The 19,211-nt window shown below is 42.3% G+C and overlaps 1 protein-coding gene across 1 annotated transcript in view; it reads left to right on the top strand.

Annotated features, from left to right (window-relative positions):
- LOC132383421 (glutamate receptor ionotropic, kainate 3-like) overlaps positions 1 to 19,211 on the top strand; it is a 550,775-nt gene that overhangs the window by 414,461 nt on the left and 117,103 nt on the right. Inside the window, exon 12 of the mRNA XM_059954362.1 lies at positions 5,422 to 5,540. Coding sequence (XP_059810345.1) covers positions 5,422 to 5,540 — 119 coding nt within the window. The remainder of the gene's footprint in view (positions 1 to 5,421; positions 5,541 to 19,211) is intronic.

The following is a 19,211-nucleotide window of genomic DNA, read 5'->3' as shown; positions in this document are numbered from 1 at the left end:
AAAGTAATCGAGAAACAGGGTTCTTTGAATCATCTCCCCGTTTATTTGCCTTTAAAGGTTCAGTTTAAAATTGTGTGATCTACATAAAAGAGATACATTTGCTGAACATTCATAAACTACGAGCGTTACACAGGAAACGTGAAAGGACTTTTGCAGAAAAGTTCAAGGTAGCTGCATTTGAAGTGAACTGGAACGTGAAACTCAGAATCACTTTTGAGAGTTTGAAGTGAAGCACTTCGATGCACTCCGATAGAAGCCCCATATGCAGAGGAGTGAGGAAGGTTCAGAATGACGTGCTGACAGGTTTAAAGTAACTTGGGTATAGTGGGCTCATGCAGACAAAGCAAGGGAGAAGTGGCTTGTTTCTCGGTTGTAAAATGTGTACCATGAAGTTGCAGATCACTACAGAATAGCATTTTTTCTTTTGTTGCATCTTTGGGGTCACCCAGTTCTTGCTGCTCTTCCCACCCACTCCCACTCTCTCACTTGCATGACAAATCTCACACAGTTCTTCATAATCACCACGCAGATTCGGATAACCATCAAGTTCAGATCTCTACATTGCTTTTTGATCAGTTTGGCATTTGAATTTCTAATCCTGTATTTATAAAGAAAACACAGTTCAAAATTGACATGTTTTCCATTTTCTGAGTATTGTGGGAAATCATGTTCTGTGAGAGGGAACGTAAGGCACTCATTACCAGTAGGTAGAGTAACTATTTACAAGACAAGACACTGAATTTTCATTATAACCTTCAAGCTAAACTCAGTTACAAATACCCAAAGTAGCAGTACAAAGCAGACACTAAAGATGAGTACAGTAGCAAATGCTTATCTAAAGTGTGCACCTGGGCCACCTTTACCGTTTCACTGTTATTTACTGTTTCCATGATACCGTCTATCTGTGGCAACCGGGAGAGAAGAGACGGCATAGTTACCGCGTGGTAGGTTTAAACTTCCGGTGCTGTGATGTCATCAGCTGAACAGAAGCTAGTGAGAGGGGCTGTGTTGCTCCTTACGTGGGCCAGTTCCTGCTTCCCATGGTGGGGGGGGGGGGCTGGATTTCCATGAGCAAATAAGTTAAGACACCTGCTGCATCATTTCACCCCTCAGAAGCTGTAACACTCAGCCCGCTGGCTAGTATAACCCCAGCAAATGCCCCACTACACCACGCATAAACAGAACACAATAATACCTAGAATTCTCATCCCATCAGTTACCACACAGTCCACCAGACTCCCAATGTCCCAAAAGATCACCAGATTCACCTCAGGGTGTAGTTCCCTGGTTTCCTGATCTCATTTACTGACTGCCGGGTGAGTAGGGTTCCCAGACTCATTGGAGATGCAGGTGCAGCACCCCTGACCAGTAACAGCACAGGTGCCATCTTCCTGTATGGTAGTATCAGTTCCCGGGGCTGCCTGGCCGTACCACACGGGAATGGCCATCATCCAGAGCATTTCTGCCTCTGTGATAGGCCTCATACTGCTCCCACCCTCATGGGCAGGTGCTCATTCATGCTTTTGGTATGTACATTACCACATACACCGAACAGCAGCATCCGTACCTTCCCGTTGGAAGCCACGGATAGGCCCAGGCACCAGATATCCAGTATGTACCGTTTAGAATCCAGGCAGCGCCAACTTTCATGGCTTCTCAGGATAGTGCTGCCTCTCATGTTCGCTCGGCCCCACTGACTGGTTGGAACTGTGCTCAATGTACTGCCTGTACCAACACTCCTTCCCCAACCCTGTTGGCAGAGTTCTTACCCCCTGAGTCGGGACCTTGGGATTAGGCGAATCGTACATAGGGAAGTACCAGCCTTTAAAAACACCTACTGCAACGGGGGTTACTGAGGCACAAGTTCTTTAAGGCCATTTCCATACTATGGGGCGAGGTTGGCTGGAATCTGGAGCCCAGCGCTGATGTCACTGCGCCACCAGTCGACTCCGGAACGGAGGTTCCCGGGTTCAAATCCACTCGGGCCGTTCCCTAGTGTGCTTTCCATCCGTGCCGGGTTGAGTGTTGAGCTCGCAAATCGACCTCGTAAAATAAAGAAAAATGCTGCAAAGCGTCTGTGCGAGGAGTGGCACGCCACACAGTCTACCGTTCCTTGTGAGGCATGAAAATGCAGCGTGTAATGGGGTAATGGGGCCCCCATACAAATCCAACAGTCTGGAGTATTGGCGCAGTTTATCATCCGTAACAATGTGTTGGAGGATCTCACACCAAACACCATCATCGTCATTGCCATCAGCATCCACCACTTTGTCATTCTGTAACGCAGAGAGACACAGACTTACTCCCTCCTGGTTAGTCATTGGGTATCTAGACAGACTTTCCCCTGATCCCCCCACCCCCCCAGTAACGTCACCCATCGCATTGACCTCTGAACTCATGCCACAATCTCCCTACGATCTGGTGATCCTTATGGGGGCTGCACCCGAAGAAGCAGGACAAAATGGACACTGAAGTGGCAAATACTTACTAAAGTGTGCACTGTGTCCTCGGCAATGCAACAGCACCCCCCCCCCCCCCCACATCTCCCGTATCCGCGGTAACCTTGTCTACCCGGCCTACGGAGACCATATAACCATATAACAATCACAGCACAGAAACAGGCCATCTCAGCCCTCCTAGTCCGTGCTGAAATGCAGAAAGACCAGAGAGAAAAAGAGACCGCATGGTTACCGTGCGCTAGATTTAAACCCTACGAGTGTCATGATGTCATCCGCTAAACAGAAGCTAGTGGGAGGGGCTGCAATGCTCCTTACATGGGCCAGTCCCTGCCTTCCATGGAGGCATGGCTTTCGATGAGCAGGTAAGTTAAAACACTTACTGCTATGCTGAGAAATTGTTGCCCAATCACTATTCATATTTGATGTAATCTTACTGAACCCATTGAATATAATTTGGTACACACTTGGCATCATTTCAAAGCAGGGTTTTCAGAAAGGAACAATGAGGAATATCACAAGCACTGCATTTTGACCACGGAATGCAAAATATGTTTCATTTGTTACAAGTATCATGACAAAACAATTTTATAATTATTTCTTTAAAATAAATTATACATTCTGTGACCATACTGGGAATGAGTCTGACTTCATATTGCCACAGTTTGTAGAATGTAGGGTGTCTCCTCTCCCTGAGCCTACTGTACCCAAGTTATTCTAAATCTGTCAGAGTATTATTCTGTCTTTTATTGTTTTGGGAAATCTTTCCTGCATTTAATTCCTGCTTCTGAAAGCATTCAATAATGCCTGGCCTATCTATTCCTCCTCTCTGGTTCTCTTATCTCTCATCTTGAAACGTGTAGTCATTACTTGGTTAGGACTGCATGGGTCCCCAGACTCTCAGTGATGTGGTTCACTCTCAGCCAGCCTGTGGAATGACCTGACAAGCTATTCTATAGAAGGGACATTAAATCTGGGTGATAAATGCTGACCTTGTCAGTAATGCCCACATGCCATAAATTACAGCTAAAAGAAATCTCTTCATTTCAGCCACACTGCTGGATCTTCCCCCACAGTGTACTCAAACTTAAACAATGTTCTTCAGTACCCTGAATTGAACTCTGGGGCAAAAAAGAAGCTAATCATAATTACTTGTCAAAAGAAATTAAAATGTTCACAGTGGCATGAACTTTGTTTTTGAAAACACAATGACAGGTTGTTCAAATGCAATTTCATTTACTTGCTTGCAAGGCAAAGGTTTTGATATTTCATTCTGCATTGCATGAAGTAATTCTTTTTAATAAAGCAATGTACCTCCCATTCAGTGAAGGCAAAGCTTGATGGAAACTTTTAACAATATATTGTCACAAGGTGGGGCATTGAGACTGGACCCAAATGCAGGACGCAGGCACTGAAGTACTAAGGGCAGGACAGGAACAACTGAAGGATAGAACTAGATGGGGAGACCGTGGCATGCGTGAGGGACGTGGCATTCAAAAGTAATCCTAGAGTTCAGAGATAGTTCAGGCAAGACAGGATCCTGGAGTTCATGGATCTTGGCTAGGCTAGAGGATGGGTCTATGGGACAAGGAATGCAGGGAGGATCGCCCCATGGGCGGGCCACATAACTCCTGAACAGGGCCCGGCCTCCCAGGCAAGTACCCAGGGGCCTGGGCAGGTCACAGGGCACCTAGGCAGGTGTGGGGCACAACCCGTCAGAAGAGAGGGGTAAGGAAGGGTCAGAGTCCCCCACCAAGCAATGGCAGTCTGGCCAGGATTACCCAACAGAGGCAAGGAATAGGAAGGGAGCTCGGTCCAGGGTGACTACAAGAACGGACTTACAGAACTAATTGATTAAAGGTGGATACTTCAGGCCAGGACAAACAGAACAAAACCAGGTAAACAGCACAAGCAGGACAAACTTGACGCACGGGTCAGAACAGGGTAAACAGGGCAACCAGCACAAACAGGACGACCAAGTCAAAACAGTATAGACAGGCTATAGCATGAACAAGGCAAACTGGACAGGACAGCAGAACCAGCAAACAGGACAACCCCCCAACTAGACTCATTCCCAGAGCCCCTTATATACACCTGCCAGCCAATAGGCATCAGGTGCACCTCCTTAAGCCAAGATGATCCTATTTGGGCTGAAGGGTGAAAGGAGGGATGGCTACAAGACCTGGAATCTGGGCTCCAGACCGGACCATAACATATATTGCCTAATACGTATGAGAGGCTTTGATCATGTGGATAGTCAGAGGCTTTTTTTCCAGGGCTGAAATGGCTAGCACGAGAGGGCACAGTTTTAAGGTGCTTGGAAGTAGGTATAGAGGAGATGTCAGAGGTAAGAGTGCAGTGAGAGTGTGGAATGGGCTGCCGGTGATAGTGGTGGAGGCGGAAACAATAGGGTCTTTTAAGAGATTCCTGGATACTGTAGGTACATGAAGCTTAGAAAAATGGAGGGCTATAGGTAACCCTAGATAATTTCTAAGGTAAAGACATGTTTGGCACAGCTTTGTGGGCCAAAGGCCCTGTATTGTGCTGTAGGCTTTCTATATTTCTATGTTTTCTATGTCATATCCTTCACTGCACTTTCTGTCACACTGGAGACAAAATAGAGTGTACAGAATTACCACTGGAAATAACCATAATGAATTGCCTAGAAAGGTCTATACACCAAATAAGTGTGTGAGAGAGAGTAATGAGAGAACCATGCATACTAGCTAGGAAATAAATGTGGAGAATAAACATCAGCATAGACTGAAACTTCGATTTGAATTTTGCCAACTTCTTCTCATGGGCACAATTGCTGATAAGCATTTTTCCATACAGAATATTAATCTATTTTGTCCTTCAAATAATGAACAGATCTTGTCTGAATATTTAACACTCTGATTCTTCTCAAACTTTAATACTTTGAGCTTTCTGTTCACTGATCTTCTCGTTCTCCTTCCTGTTGCAGGTTCAGCCCCTATGAGTGGTATGATGCTCATCCATGCAATCCTGGATCTGATATTGTGGAAAACAACTTCACGCTATTGAACAGCTTCTGGTTTGGTGTTGGAGCGCTCATGCAGCAAGGTGAGATGTGTTTCATTGGCTGCCCTTCTCTCCCTCCTCCCTGTCTTCTGAAAGGTGAGGTATTCCCATTGGCTCGGTAACTGTAACGTGCTCCTTCAGAGCCAGAGTTTCAAGCAGATCTGCTCAAAGATAAGTAGAGACTGCTCCAAAACTTTTAAGTGATCAATACCAGATTTTTTTCAGCTGATGACCCAAGCTCACGTACATCCAAACAGCTACTGTAGTAAACCAGGTCCCATGACATTGCATAAATCAGTGGTCCTGGATACTCCCACCATCATCTCCTTTTCAGTGCACGTGGACCAACTCAAGTAAATCTCTGCATCAGGGAAGGAAGTAGATGACTATGAAAAAATATGTACCAGGAAACTGGATCACATCACCTTTATATACAACAAAGTACAATTTTAATGAAAAGACGTGTGATTACAATGAGTGGTTTTCCTTCCATGCATCTTCCTGAAGATATACAGTAGTTTCCAGTGGCATACTCATGGATATATGCACAACTATTTTCATTTTTGGGGCACTCATGTTGGTACAGGCTTCAAAGATCCAGGGACACTTCAGAATGACGTAAATGGGGGTGTCTTGTGGAGAGTGACCCCAGCTGGTAGAGTCCATACCAAAGCGTCTTTGGGATGCAATTTTTAAAATGCTTTTTCTTGCCTCTCCCTCAGGGCACAACCACACTTCTCTTTTCCAAGCCCTACCTTCCTAAGACTAAATTGCTCCTGCAGTTTTGCAAATTTTGCCCAACACCCTCTGCAGACCGTTTTACCATCCTCTGATTTGAGTACAGATTCCCTTCCAACTCAATCGCCAACTCTTTCTGACGAATGATCTGCCTTCTCCAAACTAAATCTGATAGTTGTCTCTAGTTCCAAATGTTCTACAGACTCTCCAGTAATCCTTCTCCTTACTAACCGCAATCCTCGAGGGACTTGATCTACTCCGCCTGCCTTAGACCTCTCTTGTCTCTCCTACCTCCTTCCGCTACCTACTCAACTTCGAAGAGGAAAACCTGAGAAAATAACTTCTGAGAGCTGTGGGAAAGGACGGGTGGGGCAATAGCTTAACGACTAGCATAAGGCTATTACAGCACCGGTGATCTGGGTTCAATTCTGCCACTGCGTGTGAGGAGTTCTGCCTGTGGCCCAATGGGTTTCCTCTGGGTGCACTAGAATTCATCCACATTCGATAGGTTACGTCATCATATGACTAATTGGACAGCATGGGCTCTTGGGACCAGAAGGGCCTGTCACCGTGCTATGTGTCAAAATAAAATATCTTATTAAATAAGCTGTAACTGAGACAGACATGAAGAATGTCTTTTTCTAAGAATCAAGTCTATGAAATACTCCATTACCCATACAAGTAGAACATTGAAAGTTTGTTTATTTGCATGTCTATGAATTATCTTGGCACTTTTTAATGAGATTAAAGGTGTTATTTAAATATCTGCTCCTAGTTTTGAAAAGTTATCGCCACATTTCCAAAATAATATTCAGATCTGCAGCTTTTACATTTTTGTGCCAGAAATTTGCTGTTAGCTTCATTTCACTAGTAAAGGCAAGAACTGACAGCAGCGTAACACTGGATGATTTCACACATCAGTTCAACATGGGATGGAAGATGATTATTGAACCATTTTAAAATTAAATAAGAAAGTGCAATCAGAGTGCAGGATGATGGCAGGACCCTTCCCCTTAATATAAATACACTTAGTGGCCACTTTATTAGGTACCTCCGATGCTTAGTAAAGTGGCCACTGAGTGTATGTTCATGGTCTTCTTCTGCTGTAACTCATCCACTTCAAGGTTCAATGTGTTGTGTGCTCAGAGATGCTCTTCTGCACGTCACTGTTGTAACTTGTGGTTATTTGAGTTGCTGCTGCCTTCTTGTCAGCTTGAACCGGTCTGGCAATTCTCCTATGACCTCTCCCATTAGCAAGGAGTGATTGCCAATAGAACTGTTGCTTACTGGATGCTTATTTTTTGTTTTTCACACCCCATTCTCTGTAAGCTGTAGAGAATATTGTGCACGAAAGTCCCCGGAGTTAAGCAGTTTCTATGAAAATCAGATCACCCTATTTGGCACCAACAATCATTCTATGATCAAGGTCACTTAGATCACATTTCTTCCCCATTCTGAGGTTTGGTCTGAGCAGCAACTGAACCTCCTGACCTTGTCCGTGCGCATTTTTGCATTGAGTTGCTGCCACATGATTGATTAGATATTTGCATTAACAAGTGGCAGTACAGGTGTGCCTAATAAAGGGACGAGTGTGTGTTTGTGTGTGTGTGTATGAGAGAGAGAGAGAGAAAGAGAGAATATGAATAAATGAATACTCAGGATGAGTTCACCTATGTTGAATTAACAATGAGAAAAACAGCAGTGAGTGTCATTTGCTGCAATAAGAACTATTGTGCATATCCCTAAAGCATTTTTTGTTTACTATTGCTGGTTTTATTTTGGTCTGTTTCACTGGAAGATTCATAAGTTTGGGAGCAAAATGTATCACTTGACTTATATTCCAAGATTTAAGCCGTTGATCCAGAAACCATTGTTCATGTCCCTCCATATTATCCAGGGAGGTTAAATCAGTTAATGCATGGAACATGTTGTGAAGTCCTAGTTGTAACAAGATACAGATAGACAGAGTGATTCAGAATCAGAATTACGTTTAATCTCACCAGCATATGTCATGAAATTAGTTGTCTTTGCAGCAGTAGTGCAATGCATACTAATAGAAAAATACATGAATTACAGTAGGTATATATATATATATATATATATATATATATTAAACAGTTGAATTTAATAAGTAGTGCAAAAATAAAACAAAGAGTGGTGAGGTAGTGTTCACAGGTTCAATCTCCATTTAGAAATTGGATGAACATAGAACATAGAATAGTACAGCACATTACAGGCCTTTCAGCCCACAATGTTGTGCTGACCCTCAAACCCTGCCTCACATATAACCCCCGACCTTAAATTCCTCCATGGCAGAGGGAAAGAAGCTGTTCCTGAATCACTGAATGTGTACCATCAGGTTTTTGTACCTTCTTTCTGATGGTAGCATTGAGAACAAGGCATGTCTAGGTGGTGGGGACACTTAATGAAGGACGTCATCTTTTTGAGGCATCGCTCCTTGAAGATGTCCTGGGTACTAAGGAGGCTGGTGCCCATGATGGAGTTGACTAAGTTTACAACTTGGGTGGAGATCTAGGAAGTGGAGTTTAATGATGGGAAGTGTGAGGCCATGCACTTCAGTAAGGATAGTCAAAAGGTAGATTATTATCTAAATGGAGAGGAATTGCAAATGAATGAAGCATTCTGAGAGTTCTGGGTGCGCCAAGTTAATGAATCACAAATATTTAGAAGGTAAGTGGAATGTTGTCCTTTATGTCAAAGAGTTGGAGTTTAAGAATAGGAAGATTTTCTAGCTGCTGAAGCTACACCTGGAATACCATGCACTGTTTTGTACCTCATACCTAAAGCCAAATTAAGCAGTATTGAAGGCATTCCAAATGAGATTCACCGGATAATTGTGAGTTGGTAATGGGGAACTGGCACAGAAGAGGAGTTGAGACAAGCATAGATTAGCTATGATTATACAGAATGATAGGGCAAGCTTGAGGAGCCTGTTTGCCTATTATTTCACCTATTTCCTTCTAATGTTCTTGTGTAAAAAAAAAATAATATTGATAATGACGGCCATAAAACTACCAGTGCCTCATCTATTCAATATCCAGGCTAAGAAATTGCCACCCATATCAGGTCTGGTCTATACTTGATCAATAATTCACATTAATAAGGTTGAATCGTATCTGTCCTCTGAAGTCGCCGTTATAAGGAAAGTTGTCAGCAGAAACAATTGCAGCATTTCAAGTTGGCAATGAAATATCATGCCCTCAAGGACAATTGTGAATGGATAAATAATGGTGGCCTTCACAGTGGTGACATCATCTCATGAATGAAAACTATTCAAAGCAATATATTCAGAAAAGAATGTAGATTTTATTTTTAGTGCCACTTAATTTTACCTTCCTTTAAATATTTTGTTTGTTATTTTGTTTTGGGCATGTTTCTATGGTTGTTGGGCACTTCTAGGTCCCTGACAGAAATCGTGCCAGGTGCAAAGAACGGTGGATGGTCAGTGGCACAGCCAACTCTTCAGGCTGCCAATATTCTGAGCGCTGAGCAGATTGTCCAGCTTTGGCTGCACCGCGACTGTAGCCTTTGTTCAGGGTAGCAGTGTAGCAAGGACCTTTGTCAGACAGAGAAGGTGTGACCTGTGTAAGGGCAAGACGGGGGTGGGTGGGTTGATCACTGAACAAGGAAAGAGGAAGGCTAACCGATTTCTGCAATAATGAGCAAAACAACTACAATAACGACTGCATTATGTGTCTGTAAGAAATGAAAAGAGCAGCAATCATTATCATTTTACAATACAATCAGGTGCTGCCATAAACATGAACCCTATATTCTATCTGTTCCATTATTGTCAACTAAGCCTATCTTTTTCCAGTCCCTCACTATGCACTGCTATACCCCATTCCATTGTTAGCACTTGTTGTTGAACGTATTGTTGCCATCTACAGTGCATTATTTACTCTGTGAGCTTCACACAAACAAGGATTTCATTGCACCCTGGTGTAAACGACAAGAAATTAATCTGAATCTAAACTTTGAATAACATTTGATAAAAATCAGAAGTATGCTACAAAGGCTGAGGGACTCTCAAAATCTCTTCATTAAGGGGCAGAGGGAGCAAAGTCTTTAAATATTTTTAAGGCCAAAATAGAGACCATTAGTATGAAGGGGTTAAAGATGTTCAGGGGTCGGTAGAACTACTAAGTCAAGGTTGGTTATTTATTTTTTTCATTCATTCATTCAATCAATCAATCTTATTTTATTTCTTACATCCATGGGAGTAAAAATCTTTATGTTGCGTTTCCATCACAATGTACAAACAATAAAGAGGGGAAATGTGGGAGGATATTGCCCAAACCCTGGGATTGTATATATGTACATACAGTCAGATATGCAATTTTTATCAATATGTACTGATAAATCTGATGACCTGGTGAAAGAAGCTGTCCTGGAGCCTGTTGGTCCTGGCCTTAATGCTCTGGTACCATTTGCAAGATGCTAGCAGCTGAAACAGATTGTGGTTGGGGTGATTGGAGACCCTGATGATCCTTCGGGCCCTTTTTACACATCTGCTGTTGTCAGTGTCCTGAATAGAGGAAAGTTCACATCCCTGCGATTGAGGATAGTACAGTTCCCGTACCAGGCAATGACACAGCTAGTCTCGATGGTGCCCCTGTAGAAAGTCCTGAGGATTTGGGGACTCATGCCGAACTTCTTCAGCCGTCTGAGGTGAAAGAGGTGCTGTTGAGAGTTTTTTTACCACATAGCCAGTATGTACAGTCCAGGTAAGATCCTTTGTGATGTGTATACTGAGAAACTTGAAACTACTCACCTTCTCAACTGTATCCCCATTGATGAAAATAGGGGCTACCCTGTCTCTGTTTCTTCTGTAAGCTATGATCAAGTCCTTCATTTACAGCCATGAACTTACTGAATGATGGGATAAATTTGAGGAGCTGAATGGCCTACTCCAGCCCCTGTTGATATTTCTGTATATTCCCAAGCTCTGATCAAGAGAGTAAGATATAGGAGCATAATTAGGCCATTTGGCCCATCGAGTCTGCTCTGCCATTTCATCATGGCTGATTTATCTTCCCTCTCAACCCCATTCTCGTGCCTTCTCCCCATAACCTTTGATACCCTGAATAATCAAGAACCTATCAACCTCTGTCTTAAGTATGACGTGGCCTTCACAGACATACCCGGCAATGAATTCCACAGATTCACTACCCGCTGGCTAAAAATATTCATCCTCATCTCTGTTCCAAACAGATACTCTTGTATTCTGAGTCTGTGCCCTCTGGTTCTAGACTCTGTTTCTATTGGAAACATCCTTTGCACATCCTCTCCTTATAGGCCTTTCAATACTCAGTGAGTACAGGCCCAGAGACATCAAACGCTCCTCATACATTAACCTTTCATTCCAGGGATCATTCTCATAAACCTCTTGTGGAGCCTCTCCAATCCCAGCACGTCCTTTCTTAGGTATGGGGTCCTAATTTGCTCACAAGGCTCTAAATGTGGTCTGACCAGTGACTTATAAAGCCTCAGCATAGCATGCTTGCACTTACATTCAATTCTCTCAAAATGTGTGATAACATTGCATTTGCCTCCTTACTATCAATTCTACCTGCAAGTTAATCTTTAAGGAATGCTGCATTCAAGCTTACTAGCTCTTTTGCACCTCTAATTTCTGAATTTACTCCGTTTAGAAAATACATTATGCCTTTCTTCCTTCTACCACAGTGCATGACCATACGCTTCCCAATGCTGTATTCCTTCTGCCACCAGTTTGTCTATTCTCCCATTTGTCCATACAAAGATCAAAAGTTAAAAGTAAATTTATTATTAAAGTACATATATGTCACTATAAATTACACTGCATCATTTTTTGCAGGCATTCACAGTAGAACACAGTAGAATCAATGAAAAACTGCACACAAACAAGACTGACAAACGACCCATGTTGAAAAGTAGACAACTTGTGCCAATAGAAAAAAAAGAAAAAGAATACTGAGAACATGAGTTGGAGAGACATTGGAATGTGATTCTGCAGGTTGTGGAATCAGTTCATTGTTGAGATGAGGAAGTTTTTCCTGATGGATGGAGGGTAATAACCGTTTCTGATGGAGCGAAGAAACAAGCAGCCAGAGGAACTCCACACACAAAATGCTGGTGGAACACAGTAGTGTTCCAAGTCGCTGCTGTGTTCCACCAGCATTTTGTGTGTGTTGTTTGAATATCCAGCATCTGCAGATTTCCTCGTGTTAGCCAGGGGAACTCAATGTGTTGAGCAGCACATGTGGATTGAAAGCCAATGTAGACATTTTGGTTCAACACCCTGCACCAGGACTCCATATTACAGCATCTGCAGTCTTTTGTGTCTCCTTGAGAAATGATGGGCATGGTGGATTCCCTCTGGAAGTTCTGGGGTGCAAACCCACTTCTCCAGTGAGGTGCAGTTTGGGCACATATTAATTAGGGTGCTCCTCAGAGAGGGAGTGAAGCAGCTCACCCTTGTGACCATCAGTGCCAAGTAACTACCCAACTCACTCCCTGCTGAAAGTTTGTGGGTCTGTCAACAGCAACTGGTCAACACCAGTTGGTATATAAACATCTACAGTAAGTATTCATGTAGTTTAACCTGTTTCTCCCCTCAGGATAAATATGCCCACTATCTTTTGCAAATTACTGATGTTTAGAAAAAGTTGTATTATCTTTCCAAACTTTTGTCCTGCCTTGTCCACAATTCAGCTGCAGGAATTTGAAGTTCACCCTGTCTCTTAGGTCAATGGTCAGCTCTATTCAAGGAAACAAATTGTCCTGTGCCTGTGTGCAGTGATGACACTGGCCAATGATATAAACAGACAAAGGGCATAACGGATGACCATAGTGCTGGTGGACCACCTTAAGTAGTACATAGTTGAAATAGCAGTAGAACTGTTCAGCACGGTATGGGTCATTCAGTGCATGATGTTTTGTTAATCTATATAAACATACTCCACAATCAGTCTAACCCTTCCCTTCTACATTGCCCCTAATCCACCATTTTTCTTGTATCCATGTATCTATCTAAGTGTCCCTGTGGTATCAGCCTGTATCGCCACCCCTAGCAGTGTGTTCCAGGCACCCACCACTATTTGTGTAAAATAAAACTACCTCTGACATCTCCCGTAAATGTTCCTCCACTCACCTTAAACTGGTATTCTGTGGTATTAGCCACTGCCATCCTGGAGAAAAAATGTGCTGCCTCTTAAAATCCTTTTCATCTCTATCAAGTTATATCTCATCCTCTTCCACTCCAAAGTGAAAGGCCTTAGTTTACTCAGCCTTTTTGCATCAGACCCAGGAACAAGTTGGTGTAATTAGGTGCTGTTCACAATTGTCCCATCAGCTTTGCTTTCAGCTGCAGGAAGCACAGTCTGTGCACCACAGCAGCCGTGTATTGTTAATGCAGGGGCAGGATGAGATGATCTCTCTTGATTGTGCATTGCATATTCTTCCCTTCACAAAGGGATCAAATGCTACCTTTCTGACCTCGTGAGGTACAACAGATTAACAAGCAGGCCAGTGGATCCAAAACAAATAAAGAGCTCCCAGTAAGTGAAGTTGGGAGCTGGTTTGCTCCGGTGGAGTTGGGATTAGAATGATAGCATTCTCCTTTTAAGCGTAAATTTCAAATTTTCCTGCTCGTCAAATCAGAATTGTTTATCTGCTCTGAATGACCTCGCTTCTTAAGTAAGAAGGGTCGAGGTTAATGCGGCAATAAAAAAAATTGTCCTGCTGAAATTCCGGAGTACATCAAGCTGTTGGAGCTGATAGCTTTTCCAACAGTACAGCACTCCTTGCCCTGATTCCACATATTTGTCTCGGTCTCGGTTTTCTACCCTGAAATGCTAACTTGTTGCCCTACTGAAGCTAAGCATTTCAGTGTTTACTTCAGGTTTCTGGCATCAGCAGTACTTTTTTTTTAATATCCATTGACTATTGGTGAAACGATGGCAGAAGTCTAATGTGGAACTGTCAGTGTTGGGAACCACTTTGTCTCCCTACCCACAGCATTTTTTTATAGTTAGGCTTTACTGTTCTTAGGATACCTACGAGGGGTGATTGATAAGTTTGTGGCCTAAGGTAGAAGGAGGCAATTTTTAAAAACTTAGCACATTCATATTTCCTACATTTACACACTTAGTCCAGCGGTCTTGGAGCATACGGATCCCTTCTTTGTAGAAGTCGGCATCTTGGACCTCCAGAAAGTGGTCCACAGCAAGTGTGATTGATAAGTTTGTGGCCTAAGGTAGAAGGAGATGTGTTATTAACTTCAAACTTCCTGCGTTTTCACTCAAAGAGTTGAACTGCCCGTGCATGTAACGAGAGCTGTATAACTCATCGCCTTCTACCTTAGGCCACAAACTTATCAATCACCCCTTATAAAGAGCAAGGGTTTTGTGTGAAATGTATAACCCCAAAAAGGTTAAAAAGTATTGAGTTACTTTTGAAGAGGCGGGGGGGGGGGGGAAAAAAACTTATCCAGTGAAACAAAAAACAATTATGTATTGCACATCAAACAGTAATTTCTCTGTTCACATTTAGTATTTCAATTTGGTGACCTGTTTTGCAAAGTTATTATAAGACAGTTCATTCATGAAAGCTACAATAGAAAACTCGCTCTTACAATGTCATCGTACTGTTCAGGAATTGGAAGGGAGCTTTAGATTTCTTTCAGAATAGTCATTTGGTATGATCTGCCTTCATGTGGTAAGAAGCATTACATTTCAAAGCAGCTGTCAATTCTGATTGATTGTTCTTAGCAAGAGAATTAAAATGTTTTCAGACACATACATTAGCTTTGTGGTCAGCGAGGCTGCCTAACGCTATACCCTATTAAATCTATAAGAATAGGTATTGGATTACTCCGTATCATCAAGCTTGAATTCATGGTACTGGATGGAAGCTGAATAAGTTTTTATGATATACAGAGGTTAACCATTGCAACTGTGTACCCTTCACATACACGAATACAGCGCTCTGTCAAAGACTTGACTTCCTGCAAATTCTAATTAGAAGGTCATTGAAAGCCATTAGTTTTCTTATCAGGGCACAGGTAAATGTTTATTTAGTGTGGAAATAGATGATGTGTCATAGTCAGCAGATTGAGAAGGTAAATACAGTACACCTCTGCAAATGATGGAACGGTGTGTTTAACCTAGGAAAATAAGGCTGTTCAAATGATCCAATTTAATATCAGAGAATGTATGCTGTATACCACCTGAAATTCTTACTCTTTGCTGACATCTACAAAACTAAAAAACCCAAAGGATGAATGAAGGAAACATCAGAACCCCAAAAATCTCCCCAAGCTCAAGCAAACACAGAAGATTGACCCTCTCCTCACATGCTCCAGCAAAATCACCAAACATGCCCCACCACCATGCAAGTAATAGCAAAAGCCCCCAAAGAAACCTTGATCTAGAGTCTCTCAAAAAGTGCAATCCATCAAAAAAGCCTGATACTTTAGTATCTCAGACAGACTCTCTCTCATTAGTGAGGGAGAGAGAGATCACTCCTGTAACAAGAGTGGGACACCAGCAGCTCACTGCTCTGATGTTGCAATCTTTTGCGTAGCTTCTCTTAGTCCCCTGACTTGAGGACTGACAGGCTCTCACTCACCATCAAAAAGAGAGAGTATTGCTCGAGTCCAGGGGAGTTCTTCCAACAGCAGTACAAGCTGCCTGCTGTCTTGATGTTTCAGTTGGCAACATCAGTAAGGTCATCTACAGGGCCACAGCCCGAAGGAGCACTTCTTTCAGGCCGTTCCTGGAGATACCAAAACGCTAGGCCACATGGTGGTTTGAGAATGAGAACTCCGCAGCCATGGAGAACCATAGTTTGAGCTGTAGCTGTATATCACCAACTCTGACAGGACTCCAGCCACCTTGAAAAGAGAAGAAAGACATGAGAAAAGAAGAATAAGCTGTTTTGTGGATAAACTGGAAAAAGTTGTCTGGGTCTACAAAAAAAGACTGGTGCTATCTTTTCTAACCCATCTCCTCGAACCAGCACTTTCCTTTTTATAGCCTCGGAAAATCGGGAAGTGGAATATGAGACATTAATTATTTCTCTGTTTACTTCTCAACCCAACACCACCACCTAACCTGTGTTGATGGCGATCACTGGTCTATGATTATTTAATTAAAAAGGTGAGCGAATGTTGAAATGAACAAACACAAAAACGAATAACTGAGTATGCCTGTAGACTGTTAACCAGCCATACTGAATATGCTGGCTAAGGATGGGAAAAAATTGATGGGTTGGGTATGAGGTATGTCCAGCTATTTGGTTCAGTAACCTGTACCATGTCTCCAGACTCATTGATGAGTTCAGGGGCAGAGCAGGAAGTTATGAACATCCAATTTGCTTACAGTTCTCCAGACTCAACCTTTAGTCATCAGTGTGTTGCAGTTCATTATTTCAATGTAGGAGAACATGCCAGGCAGTGTCTTGACAGCAGAGCAGTAACTCTCCAACACAATGACAGTGGACTAATATGAAGGGTCTCTACTCGAGACATTGACTGTTCATTTACCTCTATGGATGCTGCCTGATCCACTGGGTTACTAAAGCACCTTTATGCGTTACTCCAGATTACCAGCATCTGCAAGTTATTTTGTTACAAGGAAAATTACCATATGGCCTGCTTTAGTAATATTGGCTGGGAGATGTCTTGCCCAGGAAACCCCTGGGCACTCTTCCAAGAGTGATTCAGTGAAATTCGGCACGTTACAGACTCATTTGATTGATGCCTGGGATGAGAGACAGTCTTATGAACAGATATTGAGTAAGATGCTGTGTAGTTTTTGTTTTGCACAGAGTAATGGGTGTGCAGAACACACTACCAGGGAGGAGTGGTGATAGAGGCAGGTTCATGAGAGATATTTAAGGGACACTTAGATAGTCAGATATGTGAAAGAAAAAGAGGGGCTCTTTGGTCAGATTGAACTTAGAGTAGGTTAAAAGCTTGGCACAATATGGCCTGTATTGTGCCATAATGTTCTATATTCTATATTAAGATTGGCCTCCATTCGTTGGAATTCAGAAGCGATCCTTTCATTGAAGAGTGCAATGGCTTTTACAGCTTAGGTGCTGAAGGCTGCTTCTGTCATCCATAGTGTTTAAATCCAGGGGAACAGGCTCAGTTTAAGGGGTTAACAACTTAAGGCCAAGCTGAGGAGCAATTCCTTTCTGATGGTTGTAAATCTCTGGAAGTATCTACCTCAAGATGTTTTTGATGCCTGATCACTGAGTATGTTCAAAGCAAAGATGAGGAGATTTTTGGATGTTGGAGAACAGTACCTGTACATAACATAAGAAACAGGAGCAGGTGTAGGCCATCTGGCCTGTTGAGCCTCATCCACCATTCAATAAGATAATGGCTGATTTGGCCATTGACTCATCTCCACCTACCTGCCTTTTCCCCTTAATTCCCCTACTATGCAAAAGAACCTGACAGAAAATTGGATGAGGTACAGGATCAGCCAGAATAGAGTGAGAAGTAGATGCAGGAAGAAGCCATTCAGTCCCTTGTGGCTGCTGGAATATTGAATAAGATCACTGGTGACCCATTATCTCATACCTACTTTCCCTCGCTCAACTGGTATCTAAGTGGATGGTGCTTTCAACATATTTTGCTTTTATTTCAGATTTCCAACATCTGCATTTTTTTCCCCTTTAAAATTAAAAATGTCCCTGAATAAAAGAAGTTCTTAAAGACACATGACACAATTCTCCTCCCCAGTTTTAAATTGGGTTGTCCTACTTGATGTGGACTTAGGCAATGAGGAGAAACATTCATTCCCTTTCTCTACAGTGTGGATGGAACCCACACGATTTAACTCAAACCTCAGCAAAGCAAGTTAAAGGGAAATTTAGTGGGATAATAGAATTGTTCTGTGCTCCAGCATAAAGTCAATGGTCCAGAAGGACCTCCTTCCATAATTAAATATTGAAATGTGGAAATTATATGATTGAGACTAATAAAACAAACACACTTATTGTGCAACACCTAACAGAAAAAAAAAATCAAAAGAATTAGAAGGATTAGGCCACTTTTTCCCTTAAGCCCATTCCACAGTTCAAAAGATTGTGGCTCCTCTGATAGTGACATCAATCTCAGAGGTCTAAAGAATTACTTATTTCAATTTTTTAATGTACACAGTTAGCTGTGGCAGAGAGTTCCAAAGATAAATGTTCCAACAATGGAATAAGGGTGATTCCTATCCCAATATTGCCCACAGGAGAATCATCCTTTTAGCATCCATATTGCCAAGCTCTCCTGGGATCCTAAATGTTTTTTTTTTCAAATTGCAGATGCCAGAAACCTGAAATAAAACCAGAAAATGCTGGGAAAACACAGCAAGTCGGGCAGCATCTGTGGAAAGAGGTAATAGTTGAATGTTTCAGGTGTGTGACCATTCACTAAAGCAGAGTGGATCTTGGATCATAGAAGGATTCTGTTTCTACAGATACTGCCTGACCTGCTGAGTGATTCCTGTGTTCAATCAGGATCTTGAATGTTTCAATAAAATTACATACTCTAAATTTCTGAAAGCTTAATATTTACTTTAAGACAAGGAAGCAATCTTGTTAGCGTTCTCTGGAACGGGTATTATCTAATTTTTACTTCGATAGTTGCTACCTGACCTGCTGAGCATTTCCAATATTTTCAGTTTTTATTCATAAGCATGAGTCTACTTATTGTCAACAATGTGGGTAAGACATTTCCCATTATAAGCAAGTTGTTTTGAAATGTCTGTCTCCTTTTTTCACCCTTTGTTGATTGAGAATTCTTGCTGAGAATCAGCATCAAAAGTGTTCACTTACTAATCTTTGGAGACTTGGGGTTATCATGTGACCTTGTGCAATGCAGTCCTAGTGAGTGATCATCCATTAATGGTTTTCAGTCATGTAATAAGTACCTACCTGAATGTGATAATGGCCTGTTATTCCAAGGTG

The sequence above is a fragment of the Hypanus sabinus genome, chromosome 30 (genome assembly GCF_030144855.1).
Source record: "Hypanus sabinus isolate sHypSab1 chromosome 30, sHypSab1.hap1, whole genome shotgun sequence".
Lineage (NCBI taxonomy): Eukaryota > Metazoa > Chordata > Chondrichthyes > Myliobatiformes > Dasyatidae > Hypanus > Hypanus sabinus.
Note: the sequence above shows the minus strand (reverse complement) of the source record. Positions and strands in the feature narration are given on the sequence as shown.